The sequence below is a fragment of the Myotis nattereri genome (assembly GCF_964212035.1).
Source record: "Myotis nattereri genome assembly, chromosome: 2".
Taxonomy (NCBI): domain Eukaryota; kingdom Metazoa; phylum Chordata; class Mammalia; order Chiroptera; family Vespertilionidae; genus Myotis; species Myotis nattereri.
This window is the reverse complement of record NC_138076.1, coordinates 90247391-90264697: the sequence shown is the minus strand read 5'-3', so window position 1 is coordinate 90264697 and position 17307 is coordinate 90247391. Positions and strand designations below refer to the sequence as shown.

At 39.8% G+C, this 17307-nt stretch overlaps 1 protein-coding gene across 1 annotated transcript in view; it reads left to right on the top strand.

Annotated features, from left to right (window-relative positions):
* The window catches only part of LOC308513025 (guanylate cyclase soluble subunit beta-2-like), a 61399-nt gene that overhangs the window by 25399 nt on the left and 18693 nt on the right, over positions 1-17307 (top strand). The window contains exons 7-10 of the mRNA XM_081082812.1: positions 284-500; positions 5539-5859; positions 10374-10522; positions 11082-11228. Coding sequence (XP_080938938.1) covers positions 284-500; positions 5539-5859; positions 10374-10522; positions 11082-11228 — 834 coding nt within the window. The remainder of the gene's footprint in view (positions 1-283; positions 501-5538; positions 5860-10373; positions 10523-11081; positions 11229-17307) is intronic.

Below are 17307 nucleotides of genomic sequence, written 5' to 3'. Positions count from 1 at the left end.
CAGTTGAGAGCTTTAACTTCTGTTTCTCGTTAGTCAAAGATATGCTTTTGAGCACTTCAATACTATTGTTTTCTCTTTCAGAGATTAGCTGCGGATTTGAGTTTTAAAATAACATTTGTTACTTCCCTGGTGTTTATTCCATTATTGACCCCCCCCCCCATGCCCCCTCCCCGCTCCCCGGCCAGTGAGTCACACAGAATGGCCAGAAAGATATTTCTAAGGGAACGTTAATGGTGCAGGTTGCTTTCCATTCCTTAGTCTTATATTTGTCCTCTGTGCATAGCTGAGGGTCAAGCAAATGGGAGTGAATATTCAGAAGTATGTCCCAGGACTCCAAACACAGAAGATTCGATTAGATGAATATTTCTCCATCATTCATCCTCAAGTTACCTTCAACATTTCCAGCATCTGCAAATTTATCAACAGTCAATTTGTCCTGAAGGCACGGAGAGAAATGATGCCTGAAGCATGGAAACGTCAACCCACACTCAAACTCCGAGGTAGTAATTCCCCCCTCCCCCCTTGCTCTCCGCTGTTTGGGAGATTGGTTAGAAATGAAAGAGGCAGAGCCTTCCAATTTCCTGAAAAAAGTTGGATAAAAAGTGGGACAGGGAATGCATTCAGAACAGTTACTTTTCTTACATTTCTATTTGGCTTGATCTGTAAGCAATATATTTTATTTCTTCAATCAATTCTGGTTTAGACACAAATGGACACTATATATCATCCTACTATAAAAAATACAGACATTAAATTAGTACCAGTAGTACCATGTGCATTATATGGCATGTTTTATAAAACATTAAAATATATTTTATTTTATATAAAATGAAATTGTGGCCTCTGTTACCAAAATTTTTAGAGCGCACATGGTACTATTGGTACTAATTTAACATCTGTATTTTGTATAATAACCTGATCATTTGACCTATAGTTAATAGGGCACACATTTTGCTTTCATTTTAGTTTCTTTGTGATAAATTTTGCATAACATAAATACAGCAAATCAGACATTTAAAAAGCTACTACAAAGATTAAAGAAAGTATCAAATTCAATTCAAACTAGAGTAAATAAAGACACAAAAAACATAAAAGTTCTAAAATATGGCAACAATGACATGAAATGGGAGGGAGGAGGTGTAAAAATGTATCAACTGCTCTACGTAAATAAACTGCTATATGTAAAGAATGGAACACATAAACCTCATTGGAAGCCACAAACCAACAACTTATAAAAGATATACAAAAAAAAAAAAGATATGAACAAAAAGGCTCTATTGAAAATAAACAGACAAAAAGGACATAAAGGAAGAGGTTAAGGGGGGAGGGAAAGGTGCAGAGGAGAACTATAAAAACAGCCAAGACAATTAACAAAACGGCAATAAGCACATGCTTGTCAATAATTACTTTAAATGTAAAGGGATTAAATGTTCCAATAAAATGGCATAGTTAAGGTGGTTGAATGAATTAAGAAAAGTGACCCATTATATATTGCCTAGAAGAGACTAACTTCAAATCAAAAGACACATACAGACTGAGAGTGAACAAATAGAAAAAGATATTCCATGCAAATAGAAACAAAAAGAAAGCTGAAGTAGCAATACTTACATCAGACAAAATAGACTTTAAAACAAAAGTGGAATCGCTAGGTCTTATGATAATTCTGTTTCTAATTTATTGAGGAATTGCCATATTGTTTTCCAAAACTGCTGTACATTTTAAATTGCCATATGGAGTGCACAAGAATCCCAATTACTCCACATCCTCATGACCACTTGTTATCTCCTGCTTTTTTGTTTTCTGTTTGTTTGTTTTTTATAATTGCTATTCTAATGGATTTTAACTGGTATCTCATTATGGTTTTGATTTTCATTTCCCTAATGATTGAGCATGTTCTAAAATATTTTTTAATTGATTTCAGAGAGGAAGAAAGAAGGAGAGAGAGATAGAAACATCAATGATGAGAGAGAATCATTGATCAGCTGCCTCCTGCACACCCCATACTGGGGATTGAGTCCACAACCTAGGCATGTGCCTTGACCAGGAATTGAACTGTGACCTCCTGGTTCATAGGTCGATGCTCAACCACTGAGCTACACCACCGAGGCTGATTGAGCATTTTTAATGTGTGTATTGGCCATTTGTATATATATTTTTAGAGAAATGTCTATTCAAATCCTTTGCTCATTTTTTAATTATTTTGTCTTTCTGTTCTTGAGTTGTAGGAGTTCACTAAATATCAGAAATATGATTTGCAAGTATTTTCTTCTTTTCCATTGGGGCGGGGGGGGGGGATTTCACTCTGTTGATTGAGTCCTTTGATGCTCAGATGTTTTACATTTTGATGTGATCCAACTTATCTAGTTTTTTCTTTTATTGACTGTGCTTTTGGTGTCACATAGAAGAAATCACTGCCAAATCCAATGTCACTCAGGTCTTCTGTGCTTTCTTCTAAGAGTTTTATTGTTTTACCTCTTACATTAACTATTCTGAGTTAATTTTTATATATGGTGTGAGAGAGGACACATTTTGAGCTGTCTTTTTATTAAACTTGTAGTTAGGTGTTCTCGGTATAAACAGTAGAGATACCGGGGAGGAAAATGATGTGCTCTGGGAATCCCAAATGAGTTGTAGAGTAGAGTGATGGGTGATGAGGCTGCAAGATGAGGACCTGAGCTCTATTGTGCAGTTGGGAATATTTTTAAGTGTCTGCCATGTCCAGATATGAGGTTTAGGATGAGCACTCAGGAGGCGTCTGAAGGATGGCCCAGAGAGTAGGGAATTGGAGCACTGGAGGCCAGGTGGAGGCTGCCACTGGAGAACAGGTGGGAAGCTTTAAAGCACTGAGTGCACTCAGGCAGTGGCACTGGGTGGTGATCAGGGAACAGAGGCACAACATAATTAAGGCAGAAATTGGTGACTGGGTGTAGGAGTTGAAAACGAGTACTTAGGATAATTATTAATTTTCTTGCTTGGGTAACTGGATGATGAAGGTGATTAACGGAGAAAAGATATGATGTAAACTCCTTGAGAGCAGAAACTTTCATCAGTTTGAGTCACTGCTACATTCTCAATGTCTAAGACCACGTGCCTGGCTCATAGCAGGGACTAAGTGCATATGTTATGAAAGAATTAATAAAGAAAGAGAAGATGGGCAGAGGGGATAAAAGGTGAATTCAGTGATATCTATGTATATAAATACTTAATAGGTATTTTAAAAATCACTGTTAATGGGAGTGTAAATTGTCACAATCTCTTTAGAGGACAATTTAGCAATATGTATCAAAGCCTTAAAATGAACATATTCTTTGTTTCAGGAATTTAATGTATAAAAATATATCCTTTAACTTAATAGCCATAATTGTACACAATGAGTTACTTTAAGTTACTTTCTCATTGAATGTTGTTTAGATCAGTAAACGAGATGGAATATAATCAATTCTAGCTTATTGCTTAAATGTCATATAAGTGTAGCCAGCAAAAAAGATGCATATCTACATTTAATAACATGGAAGAATATCTATTATATATTTTAAATGAAAAATGCAGATTACAAAAAGAAGATGCCAGATAACTCTTTTTTGGGGGGCAGGGGAGGGCTTATAAAAATATATATTACATAAAGTACTATGCAGCTATAAAAAAGAAGGATTTCTTACCCTTTGAGACAGCATGGAGGGTATTATGCTAGACAAAATAAGCCAGTCAGAGAAAGACAAGTATCACATGATCTCACTCATACGTGGAATCTAATGAACAAAATAAACTGATGAACAAAATAGATGCAGAGACATAGAAGCATGGGCCAGATTGATGAATCTCAGAGGAAAGTGAGTGTTGGGGGAGGTGGGGATAGATTAACCAAAGAACTTATATGCATACTAGAGGCCCAGTGCATGAAATTTGAGCACTCAGGGGGGTCCCTCAACCTGGCCTGTGCCCTCTCATAGTCCAGGAGCCCTCAGAGGACATCCAACTGACAGCTTAGGCCCAATCCCCTGGGAGCCTAAGCCGTCAGTCGGACATCCTTAGTGCTGCTGCAAAGGTGGGGAGGCTCCTGCCACTGCCACTGTGCTCGACAGCCATGAGCCTGGCTTCTGGCTGAGCAGTGCTCCCCCTGTGGGGTTGGGCCAAAACCAGCTCTCTGACATCCCCTGAGGAGTCCTGGATTGCAACAGAGCTCAGGCCAGGCAAGGGACCCCACCAGTGCACGATTGAGGTCCGGAGAGACGCGGGAGGTTGGCCAGCTGGGGAGGGCTCCAGGGCATGTCCAGCCCTTCTCGCTCAGTCCCGATCGGCCAGACCCCAGCAGCAAGCTAACCTACCAGTCAGAGTGCCTGCCCCCTGGTGGTCAGTGCATGTCATAATGAGCAGTTGAGCCACCTTAACATATCATTAGCATATTATGCATTGATTGGTTGAACGGCCAACTGGTTGACCGGACACTTAGCATATTAGGCTTTTATTATATAGGATATGCATAACCCATGGACACAGATAATAGTGTGGTGAAGGCCTGGTTAGGGGGTTGTGGGGGTGGAAGGGTAAGAGCTGGAGAGGGTCAATGGGAGAAAAAAAGGGAACATCTATAGTACCTTCAACAATAAAGAATCAAAATTTAAAGAATAAGAGCCCTTGCCTGTTTGGCTCAGTGGTTATAGCTTCAGCCCTTGAACTGAAGGGTCAAGGGCAAGTACCTGGGTTGCAGGCTCAATCCCCAGCCCTGGTTGGGGTGCAGGTGGGAGGCAATCAATCAATGTGTCTCTCTCATATTGATGTTTCTCTCTGTGTCTCTCTCCCTCCCTTCCGCTCTCTAAAAATCAATGGAAAAAAAGATCCTTGGGTGAGGATTAACAAAAAAAATAATAATAATAAAAGTAAAAATAAATAAATAATAATAAAAGAAATAAAAGCAGACCCATACTGCAAAATATTAACAGTAATTATGTGGTGAAATTCTAAGCAAATTTTTGTCTTCCACATTTTCCTTTTTTGCAGTGGATGCACATTACTTTTATACTAAAACAATAAGCATACATATTTTTAAAGAAATGTGCATATTGAGTCTGGGAAGCAAGGTTTCCTCTGGAAATACAGACTCACTCTCAGCACGGTATAGATGAAGTTGTGGAATGCTAAAAGAGAAGACTACCAAGACAGAACCCTGGGGAACACCAACATTTAACGAATGAGCAACAACAACAAGCCTAAAGGAATAATTGAGAGAAGCAGGGAAACCTCAGGGAGAAAGCAGTGTCAGGGAGGATGGCCTGCTGCACACCAGCAAACAGCAGATTGGCTGAGGAAGGGAAAGACTGGCAGACGTGTGTAGGAGCAGGTGTTTGGAGGCCATGTAGAGACGGGGAGATGAATAAGTGGAGGCAGGAAGTATAGATAACTTTCACGAAATTTGACTAAAATGGAAGGAGTGAGACTGTGCCCTGGCTAGGAAGGCTCACTGTGTGGTGATGGTCTGGGAGCCAGGTCCTCTCCTGTTGGTGACTGGCTTTCTTGTCACTTTCTCTCCGTGATGGCAAGGCCAGATGATCTGGATGGAGTCCGTGCGGTGCATGATATACCTGTGCTCCCCGAAGCTCCGCAGCCTGCAGGAGCTGGAGGAACGCCAGATGCATCTTTCCGACCTCGCCCCCCACGACACCACCAGGGATCTCATCCTGCTGAACCAGCAGCGACTGGCTGAGATGGAGCTGTCCACCCAGTTGGAGAGGAAGAAGGAAGAGCTGCGGGTCCTCTCTAAACACTTGGCCATAGAAAAGAAAAAAACAGAGACCTTGCTTTATGCCATGCTACCCGAGCATGTGGCCAACCAGCTGAAGGAAGGCAAAAAGGTGGATGCAGGTAAGGCCCTCCCTTCCTGTCACAGGACCTCCGAGTGTGAGGCAGTGTGCCTTACTGGTTAAGGGGATAGGATCTGAAACCAGGCAGATCTGGACTTGAATTCTGGCTCCATAGCTTCTGAGCAATGTGATCTTGGGTTATATATCCTCCGTTTTCTCCTGTCTACTTTTGACAATAATCAAAGTAATACAGAAGTGAAATAGGGATTAAATAAAAATGCCTGTCAGCTACACCAGCATATATAGTGTTCCCCAGAAATTTAAAGCTGCATCCGAAGACTGGCCTTTGCTCAGTGGCCATGAATAGAGTTCTTCACTATGATTGGAAATTAGACACCTAAGCATTAAATCAAGGAGTGCCTGTTGGGGACCTTCTGGGAGAGCAAGCTATTTCTGGAAGGAAGGATCTTATGTTCACTCTGAACTTTCCAGTTGTAGTGGGCATGTGTTCATTCACCATACATGCAAGGTGAACTTACTTAGTGCCAGGGTGCTATTCCAGGTCCTAGGAACACGAAATAGTTCATAGTTTTGTGGGTTTGAGAGATATACATGGAATAAATTAGTGGGGGAGGGCATGGTATGGTCAAAGGAAAGGAAATGAACATTCATTTAGGAGCAAGAATTGTGCCAGAATCTGTTATTTTATGTTTGCTATTTCATTTAATTTTCTGAATATTTCCAGGAGGGGGGGTGTTATTTATCCATACTGTACAGCTGAGCTAATTTACATTCACCCCAGCTTATGAGTAAACCAATAAGTTTATCAAATTCAAAAATTCATGCTCTTTCTACCACATAAGGTGCTGTGGAAACACAGATAACAGGGAAATTAAGAACAAATAGGTGGTGTTGTGAAGGCTTATATAAAGTGTGTGGCACTTGAGTTGGGTCATGAGGCTGAATATCAGCAAAAAAGGAGGAGGCATTTGCGAGAGTGAGATGGTAAGAGGAAAGGTAAGGTCATGTAAAAATAAATACTGTAGGTATTGTCCTTAGAACATGGGGGTACATGGCAAAGTGGTGCCTTATGAGGCTGGCAGATGGGATGAGGCTTAGGTGATAGAGTGATGAATCTGGATTACTATGGGAAAGAAAATTGTTTTATATTTTAAATGTGGGAATTCAATAAAGTATTTTTCCTATAATGGAAGTGATATGATTAGCTTTTTAAATATAATATAATTTTGGTAACAGTGCAGAGAACACATGTGAGGGAGGCACACTGAGAGCCCATAAAAGTGCATTTCAGTGATGAGAAAGGCCTGAATTAAGACAGCATGAGTAGGAATCAGGAGGATTTCATAACTGATAAGATGGGGAAGGGAAAAGATAGGAGTCAGTGATGAGTGTAAGGGTTATAGCAGGGAAAGAAGTGATACTTTATCATAAGACAGAACAGAGAGAGTAGTCTCTTTTTTTTAATTAAATCTTTATTGTTCAGATTATTACATTTGTTCCTCTTTTTCCCCCAGAACAGAGAGAGTAGTCTTTTTTTTAAATTAAATCTTTATTGTTCAGATTATTACATTTGTTCCTCTTTTTCCTCCCACCGCACCCTCCGCCCTTACTCCCCACCCACTGTCCTCATCCATAGGTGCTCGATTTTTGTCCAGTCTCTTCCCGCATCCCCCTCACCCCTTTCCCACCGAGAATAGTCAGTCCACTCCCTTTCTATGTCCCTGATTCTATTATAATCACCAGTTCATTCTGTTCATCAGATTATGTATTCCCTTGATTTTTAGATTCACTTGTTGATAGATGCATATTTGTTGTTCATAATTTGTATCTTTACTTTTTTCTTCTTCTTCCTCTTCTTAAAGGATACCTTTCAGTATTTCATATAATACTAGTTTGGTGGTGATGAACTCCTTTAGCTTTTTCCTATCTGTGAAGCTCTTTATCTGACCTTCAATTCTGAATGATAGCTTTGCTGGATAAAGTAATCTTGGTTGTAGGTTCTTGGTATTCATCACTTTGAATATTTCTTGCCACTTCCTTCTGGTCTGCATAGTTTCTGTTGAGAAATCAGCTGATAGTCGTATGGGTACTCCCTTGTATGTAACTGACTTTCTTTCTCTTGCTGCTTTTAAGAGTCTCTCTTTGTCTTTTGCTCTTGGCATTTTAATGATGATGTGTCTTGTTGTGGTCCTCTTTGGATTCCTTTTGTTTGGGGTTCTCTGTGCTTCCTGGACTTATAAGTCTATTTCTTTTACCAGGTAGGTGAAGTTTTCTGTCATTATTTCTTCAAATAGGTTTTCAATATCTTGCTCACAGAAAGAGTAGTCTTGAGGGCAGCAAAGCCCGGCCAGTTTTAGAGCTGTTCAGTATGAAATGCCCATGGGATGCTCTCTATAACATAACCAACAGGTGGTCAGGAATTGTAGGGAGAGCTCAACGTACGTTCTAGGACAAAGATCTGGGAGTTATCCCAAGGTGGATGGTAGTTCATCATAGACCCTATGAATGATGGAGAAGGTCACCTAGGGGGCATGAGGTGAAAAGAGAAGACAGTGTGTAATGAACTTTAGGGGACACCTATTATGTAAATAGGGGAGAAAGCCAGTAAAAAAAAGGAGATGATAAAAGTAAGAAGACTATAGAGAGAATGGTAGGCCAGAAGCCACAGGGAATAGAAAGTTAGATGAATGGGAGATTATTACCATAGGTACAAATAATACAGAAGGCATCCAGCTCTGGTCAAAGAGATATCCATATAGTCATTCAACACATACGTATTGAGCATCTACTATGTGCCAGGCCCTGATCCAGGTGCCGGAGTTACAGCAGAGTTCAAAACAGTTTCTCACCTCATGAAGCTTGTTTCAATGGAGGAGATAGGCAATACCCTAATAAACAATCTTATCTAATAAAGAGGGAATATGCTAATTGACCCTCACGCCATTGCAAAGATGGTGGCGCCCATAGCCAATAAGGAGAGAATATGCTAATTGACTGCCATGCCCTCAAAGGTGGTGGCACCCACAGCCACAAGATGGCAGTGCCCAGTCCCCTCAGCCCCGCCAGGGCAGCAGGCGCGCAGCAATGCCTTCAGAGTCCTCCAGTCTCCTCAGCCCCCCAGCCACCCAGGGACGGCCCGAGGTGATGGCAAGCCTTGGATGTCAGCTGCCCAGCCACCCAGGGCCGCCCGAGGCTCAGGTAACCAGGGCTGGCTGAGGCTTGCGCTGCCGGCAGTGGCAACAGCAGAGGTGTGATGGGGTGTCACCTTCCACTGATTGTCCGGTCGCCTCCAACCCCTGAGGACTCCTGGACTATGAGAGGGGGCAGGCCGGGCTGAGAGACGCCCCTCCAGTGCATGAATTTTCATGCACCAGGCCTCTAGTCTTAAAACTAGGAGGCCAGCGCACGATTTGAAATCACATGGCGCCGCCCACCCTCGAGTTGCCAGTCTGACCCTGCCTTCCTCTTCAGCCCTTGAAGCAGCCAGGGCTGCTGCTGATCAGGCCCTCCCCCAGCGCAGGCACATGGAGGACCCTGCCACCCTGCCCCTGACACTGCAGGCGCAACCTCCTCCTGTCTGGTTGACCCGTTAAGGCATCCTGGTTAATTAGCATGTTTCTTTAATATATATATCGTGCTATATAAGTCTTATGGGGTGGAAGGCAGCATTCAGACTAAGAGGACACAGATCTAGGAACTGTTATTTTTGATAGGGTTGTCGGGAAAGTTCTCACTGAGGTGGTTCCATTTGAAATGGTAAGACAGAGCCCTGTGGATATTTGAGAAAAGAGTGTGTCAGGCAGAGGAAACAGCAGGGGCAAGGGCCCAAGCAGGAGGCACTTGCTATGCTGGAGAAACCCCAAGCAGGCCAGCTGGGCTGGAGTGAGCTGGAGGGAGGGATGGAGACAAGAAGCCCGAGAGGTGGTGGGGAAGAGCAGGTCCCCTTTTCGGCCATGGTAAGGATGTTGTGTTTTAGTTTAAGAGTGTGGAAGTCATGGAAAATTTGAGGCAGAAGAATCAGGGATGTGATTTAAACAGAGCATCTGGCTGCTATATGTAATTAGCAAGCATGGCAAAGGAGTCAAAACAGCCAGATGAGTTAAGGACATGGTGAGGGTATGGGAGCTTCACTACTGTCCTTCATGGTGACCAGTCTCTACCAGCCCTGACTCTGGTCTCCTGTAGCTCAGGCTCTGCCTTGGACCTGGAGCTTCTCTTATGTCAGGGCCCACTCAACCCATTTCTGACATCCCCAGCACTTGGCACATCTTATTGAGTATCTGTTTACTCTTTTGTCTCCCTCTCTAGACTGGGAGCTTCTTAAAAGCAGGGTCTGTGCCTGCATCATGTTATATGATTTTCCCAGCATGATGACTAGCTCATAGCGGGCACTCAGTAAATGTCAGCTGGGTCAATGGTGAATGGTCAGTGGCATCTGGCTCATTTTCCTCAAGACATAGTCAGATTTGGTTCACAAGGGGCACTTGAATTTAGAATTCATAGAATTATTATTCCATATCCTTGGCTATTACTAATACCTGGTTTCTGTTGCAGGAGAATTTAAAACCTGCACAATCCTCTTTAGCGATGTGGTGACATTTACGAACATCTGTGCTGCCTGTGAACCTATCCAAATAGTGAATATGCTGAATTCAATGTACTCCAAGTTTGACAGATTAACTAGTGTCCACGAAGTCTACAAAGTAAGTGTCTGTGTCCTGCGGGGTGTTTGTCTGTGCTCTCGGGCAGGCAGGTCCTCAGTTGCTGGCCTTTCTCTTTACTGGTCTGGTGCTTGGTGTGGATGAGAGCAGGGTGAGGAGGAAGAGCTCAAAGGGAATTGGAAGTATTTTATAAATTTTAGTTTCTTAGGAACCCCTCATAATACCCAATACTAAGATGCTTGGGGGGTGGGTGGGGGTGGGCACACTGTTTTCCCAGAGAGGTGTCCTCCTACTCCTTAAATTTAGCATCAAATCTAAACCCAAATAATGCATATTGAATACACGGCATCTTACACCTACCCCAGCAGCTTCATCGTCCCTGTGATTTGTTTCTACCAGAAGCAGAGAGGCTTTTGGCTTTCTCTTGGTTGTTTTCTGAGTCATTTTTCTTCCCACCTCCTTCTTCACACTCCTCATAGCCCTAGCAAATAATTACCACCCCGATATGGTCCTTCTACCAACATGTGAAAAATGACAAGAATATCTAATGATATATTTGGTGCATCTAGGAAAACCTCTGAATACCCTCTTTTCCTTACAGGTGGAAACAATAGGAGATGCTTATATGGTGGTTGGGGGTGTTCCAGTACCTATTGGAAGCCATGCTCAAAGAGTGGCTAATTTTGCTTTGGGAATGAGAATCTCTGCAAAAGAAGTGATGAATCCTGTTACTGGGGACTCCATCCAGGTAGAGAGCAAGTGGATGATTGCTTAATACCAACCATCTCACACAAAAAAGTAGAATTCTTCTTATTTGTCTGCTTAAATGATTCCTGGGTATGTTACAGTAATTCAAGTGAATGATTTCTCCCAGCTCTTCTCTTGCATATGTTACTAAGTAATAGAGATATTAGTCAGGATATTATCATTCCAACTTCTCTCAAATTTCAGAAGAGCCTTTGGAGCTCAGGATTTTCACATGATTCACTGCAAGTTTCTATGCCCATAATTTAGGACAGTGCTGAGCACGCCTCGTCATTTACTTTATTGGAAGCCAGCTCATTTATAATTCCACCTTTTTGTTCACACATTTCAACAAGTGGTCAGGTTCACTCACTAGCCAACTTTTCCTGCTTAGAAAATTGTGAATCCCTCTTGCTGTTTGACAGGTTCAGAACCCAGGCTGAGGTGTGAAACTGTCTCCCGCCAGCAGGCCAGACACCATGGTGCCATAAGATATTCACAATAGCTTTCCTTCCACCACATGGCCATTAGGGAGACATCTGCTCTCCTTTCTCACAGGAAGCTACTTGTGCAGCTAGTTCACTCTATAAAAGTTGGGCAATTTAGGAAATGAAAAGTAAGTGTCCCCTTCTGTCTGCTCAGCAGATCGTAACTGTCCTGAGATGGCTTAGAACAGTGTTTCTGCCTTTTAAAATGTAAGCACTTCCCTGTTCTAATCAGTCAGATCTTCAAGTAGCCAACTAAACAGAAATAAAGCCAATTGTAGGATGGAATAAACCCTTATGCAGGAGACTCTGAAAATGTGTTCTACTCACCCTCACCACACTAATTTCGAAGCTGAGAAATGCTGCAGATACTGGTCATTGTGTCCACTGTAGTCTTCTGAGTAAAAGTTGGCTTTAGGTAATTGCAAGAACATTATGTCTACAATACTTGGCCTGATGTATGCACACAGATAAACCTGTTAAATAAAACCTCCAATATAAGAAATAACCAATTAAGATGAACGGGAATGAGGGGAGTAGAGATAAGAGATATGTTTAAAGGACTAATGGAAGCTATCAAAGAAAAAAATGATTGAAAATATACTACTGTGTAAATAGTGTGTGTGTGTGTGTGTATGTGTGTGTGTGTGTGAAAGAAGCATAGCAGCAGAGGTATAAATCATGCTACAACGGTAAGAATGAAATTAAACAGTAAATTACTGGAAACTCTCATGGTGGGTTTACCAAGAAAAACAAAAAAACAGAAAAAGGTATTGTCATTTCTAAGATAAGAATAGGGACATAATTAGGAGCATTTTAAGTATCCATCAGAACAGCATGTCATGTGGGTTTATTTAAGGCAGTAGGAAAAGGACTAGAAACATTTTCTCTCTTAATATAATTGTGCTGCATTTCTTTTCTTTTTTTTACAAGATAATGAAACAAAGACAATTTTATTCAAATTCTCAAAAACTATTACTCAATGTGCTGTTTCTAAAATGTATGTCATCCTTTATGTAATGATTTTATTATTTTATCTTTCCTTTATTTGCTGTTTTTGTTGTTGTTTGTGGGGTGGTTTTTATTTTTATGTTTTTGGCTTTCCTTTATAGTCTTTTAGTAGAAGCCAGAGTCTTAAGTTGACCAGTTAGCATACTCTGGCCTACTATTCTGACTAAATTTCTTCTCAATATTCATGGTCAACATCTGGCTTCTAAATGAAAGGCTTTTGGTCTTTTCAATCACTTGCTGATAGGGTAAGACTGCATTGTTACCATAACCACATGAATAATTTAGAATCAATCTTGGCATCCAGTTACAATCCACCTTTAGCTTCTTTTGTTGTCATATTCAGTTTATTTCATATTTCATTTCTACAGTTTTAAAATTAGTACTCTTTGAGATATATTATTTAATTAATATAGACTTTAGTATACTTTTGCAGAGGTCGTACAATGCATGAGACAATATTACTAGGTGCTTTGAAGGATTCAGAGAAATATATTAAAGGCTCCTTTTCCTAGAGGAATTTATAATCATATTTCAGGAGAAAATCTATAATGAAAACAAAAAGAAAAGTAAAACTGGTTAAGATGTAGAAAGCTGCAAGAGCTATTTGCATACTAGAACTTAAAAAACAAAAACAGCAACAACAACAAAAAAAGAGCAAAGAAATATAAATGAGCTAAATTCTAGAAAATGTCAAGCCCTTTCAAGGAGAAGACACCCATAATTACATTCACCACTAGTAGAGTGGCAGAAGTAATCCACCAGAATTGAGGGTAAGGAGAAACCAGTCTAAATTTTAGTGAACATGTTATGGCCACTCTGGGGCTGAAATGACAGGTTAGAATCTCCCAAATCTTGTCTTTGATATGTCCTGGCCACAGAGGCTGTACCCATCTACCAACTCTTTTCCATAGGCCTTCACCAAGTACATAGGGTTATTCAGCCAAAGGCGAGGGATCAGAAAGGAGAGTTGAGAGAGATCTCAGTTCCTGAAGTATATAGGGCCTTCCCCAAATGCAAGGGAGTGGCCTATGGAAGGGTGGTGTTAGAGAAGAAGAACTAAGAGAAATCCCTCTGAGGTACTCTTGGAGTTCAACAAATATATTACAATGACCCTTTGAAGTCTGGAGGCAGAGAGAAATCTCCTCAGGTAGGGAGAGCCATGGTAGGACTGATGAGGTTCTCAGAACTTTGCTAGTGTTCAGATCCCAAGTTCTGCTGACTGAAAGTCCCTATACAGTCTTTGTAACATTTGAAATCAGTGCTCTGTAAAACCAGCAATATACCTGGAAAAAGCCAAGACCCCACTCAGATACAGATTGGTTCATTCAGTCTCCACTCTAACAGTCTGACAAAGAATGACTATAAACTTTTGTGATGGGTAAATATTACCTACCTCAGTCTCTATTGTACTTTCACACACAATATGAGACATATAATTAAATAATTTAAAATATGAGATGCAAGAAGACATAATAAATGGTGATGTGTTATATAGCCAAGAGAGGAAATAGTTAATAGAAGCATGTCCAGGGATGGCTTAGATATTGGAATTACTAGACAGAGTCTTTAAAATAACTATGATAAATATTTTAAAGGATCTATTGGAAAGGGGGAAAAAGTTTGAATAGATTGGAAGCACACACACACTTTATCTACTCTCTCTATTATCTATCTATTTACTATCTCTCTATGAACCTATCTATTAATCAATCTATCTATCTTGCCCATGGAAATAAGAACCAGAAATCAGAAGTAAAGAATTCATTTTATGGTGTTAAAAGAGACTAGACAAAGTAGAGGAAAGGATCAGAGATTTTAAAAACAGAGCAATACAAGGGCGGGGGAGGAAAAAAAAAGACACATATGTAATACCCTTTGTAATACTTTAAGCAATTAAAAAAATAATAATAATAAAAAATAAAAATAAAAACAGAGCAATAAAAATTATCCAAACTGAAACACAAAGAAGAAAATTGTAAAAAAAAAAAAAAAAAAAAAAAAAGAGCATCCTACATCTGTAGGACAATATGAAACGGACCACCATATGTGGAACTGGAGTCCTAGAAGGAAAATAGAATGAATGAGAATGGCTCAGAAGAAATATTTGAAGAAACAATGGTTGAAATTTTTCAATATTTATGAAAGATATTACCCCACATTTCTAAGAGCTTAGCAAACTACAACAGGATAAATACAATACATATAATATATAGTCACATACAGTGGGGCCTTGACTTATGAGTTTAATTCGTTCCGTGACGGAGCTCGTAACTCAAATTACTCGTATGTCAAATCAATTTTTACCATTCCAATGACACGTGATGCTGGGCTGATGTTGTGGCATTCACTGTGATATTTGCTGCGCCAACTAGCGGTGGGGTATCTGAAGCTGGCTCGTAACCCGAATTTTAGCTCGCAACTCAAAGCAAAAAATCGTCCGAGAGACGGCTCGTATCTCGAAAAACTCGTTAGTTGGGACACTCGTAAGTCAAGGCCCCACTGTATATAAAAAATCCTACCAGTGCATTAAGGCAAAAAAAATAAATATAAGACATAAAAACTGGAAAGAGAGAAGTAGAATGATCATTATTCACAGCCCAAATAATGGTGCATCTAATAAACCTTAACAAGCTATAGTAAATTACAAGATCTAATTAGTAAGTCTGTCAAGGTCTCAGTATACAAGGACTATACACAAAAAATATTTGAATTTTTATATTCTAAGAACAAAAGTTAGAAATTAAATAAAAACAAACTAGTCTTAAATCTAGTCTTAAATCTTAGAAAAGAATAAAATTGGAAGATGTAGAATACTGAATCTCAAGACTTATTCTAGAGTAATAGTGACAGGGTAGAATTGGCAGAAGGATTAAAAAATAAATCATTGGAGTAGTATAGAGTGCCTAGCAGTATAGAGTACATATTTAAGGTCAATTAATTTTTGACCAGGACATCAAATCAATTCAGTGTGGGAAGGAGCCCTTCTTGAGAAATGTTTCTGTTACAATTTAATAATTTAATAAAGAAAAATGTACCTCAAACCTCCCTCACTTTATATATATATAATTAATTTAATATGTATTACAGACCTAACATAAATTGTAGAACCATAAAGCTTCTTCAAAGCAAATATAGGAGAATAGCTTCATGTCTTTGGGGTAAGCATTTATTTCTTAGATAGGACACAAAAAAGCACTAACAGTAAAAGAAAAAAAGATAAACTTCAATGTTATGGGCCAATTGTGCCCCCCCCCTGAAATTTACATATTTACATGTAACCAAGTACATAGGGTTATTCAGCCTAAGGCTAGGGATAAGGAAGGATAGTGGAAGAAGAAAGAAATATTCACAGATCATTATTTGGAGGCAGGGCCTTTACAGAGATGATTAAATTGAGATGAGGCAGTTAAGGTGTGTTTTAATCCAGTCATACTGGTGTCTTGATAGAAAGAGAAAATTTGGATACATGAACAGATGCCACAGATACATGCAGAGAGGGAGAAAACCATGCAAGGATACAGTAAGCAGTGGCCACCTGCCAGCCAAGGAGAAAGGCTGCAGAGAAACCAAACCTGCTGACATCTTGATCCTGGACTTCCAGCCTCTAGAACTGTGAGAAAGTAAATTTCTGTTGTTCAAGCCACTCAGTTTGTGGTATTTGGTTATGGCAGCCCTAGCGAACCAATATGTTCTTAGAATTTTTACATTTCTGTATATTAAAGAAATTAAATATACAAAATCACAAAATGGAACAAATATTTATAATGTACATATTACATATCTAAATATATATAGAATGCCTCTATATAAATAATAAAAGATAAACAACTAAATTTTTTTAAATGAACAAAAATCTTAAAAAGACTTTTCACAAAAGATATATGAATGGACAATACATACATGAAAATGTGTTTAGCATCATTAGCCATCAGGGAAATGCAAATTAAAACCACAATGAGATATCATTTCATACCCACTATAAGACCAAATGGTGGTGAGACTGAGAACAACTGGAATTGTCACATTGCTCATAGGAATGTAGAATGGTTTCAACTTTGGAGACTTGTTGGGCAAAGTTTCCTTCACTTTTCTTTTTTTTCCCTTTGGAAACATTAAATATACATCTACCTTGTAACCCAGAAATTCCACTTCTGGGTCTTTACCTGAGAAAAATGAAAATGTATGTCCATAAAAGGATCAGTACAAGAATGTCCCTAACTGCTTCAAACTGGAAATAACCTAATGTTTATGTTTGGGAATAGGACACTGAATAAATAAATTGTGATATATGCTTACATTAGAATAGTATTGAGCAAAAAAGGAATGAACAACCGGTACATACAACAGTATGGTGGATCTCAAAGACATTATATTGCATAAATGAAGTCTGATTCAAAACAGGATATCCTACAAAATAAAAGCCTATATGCTAAGTGTCCGGTTGACTGGTTGGCCATTCAACCAATCAAAGCGCAATATGCTAATGATATGCTAAGGCTGCTCAACAGCTCACTATGACATGCACTGACCACCAGGGGGCAGACAGTCGACTGGTTGACCAGTCGCTATGACGTGCACTGACCACCA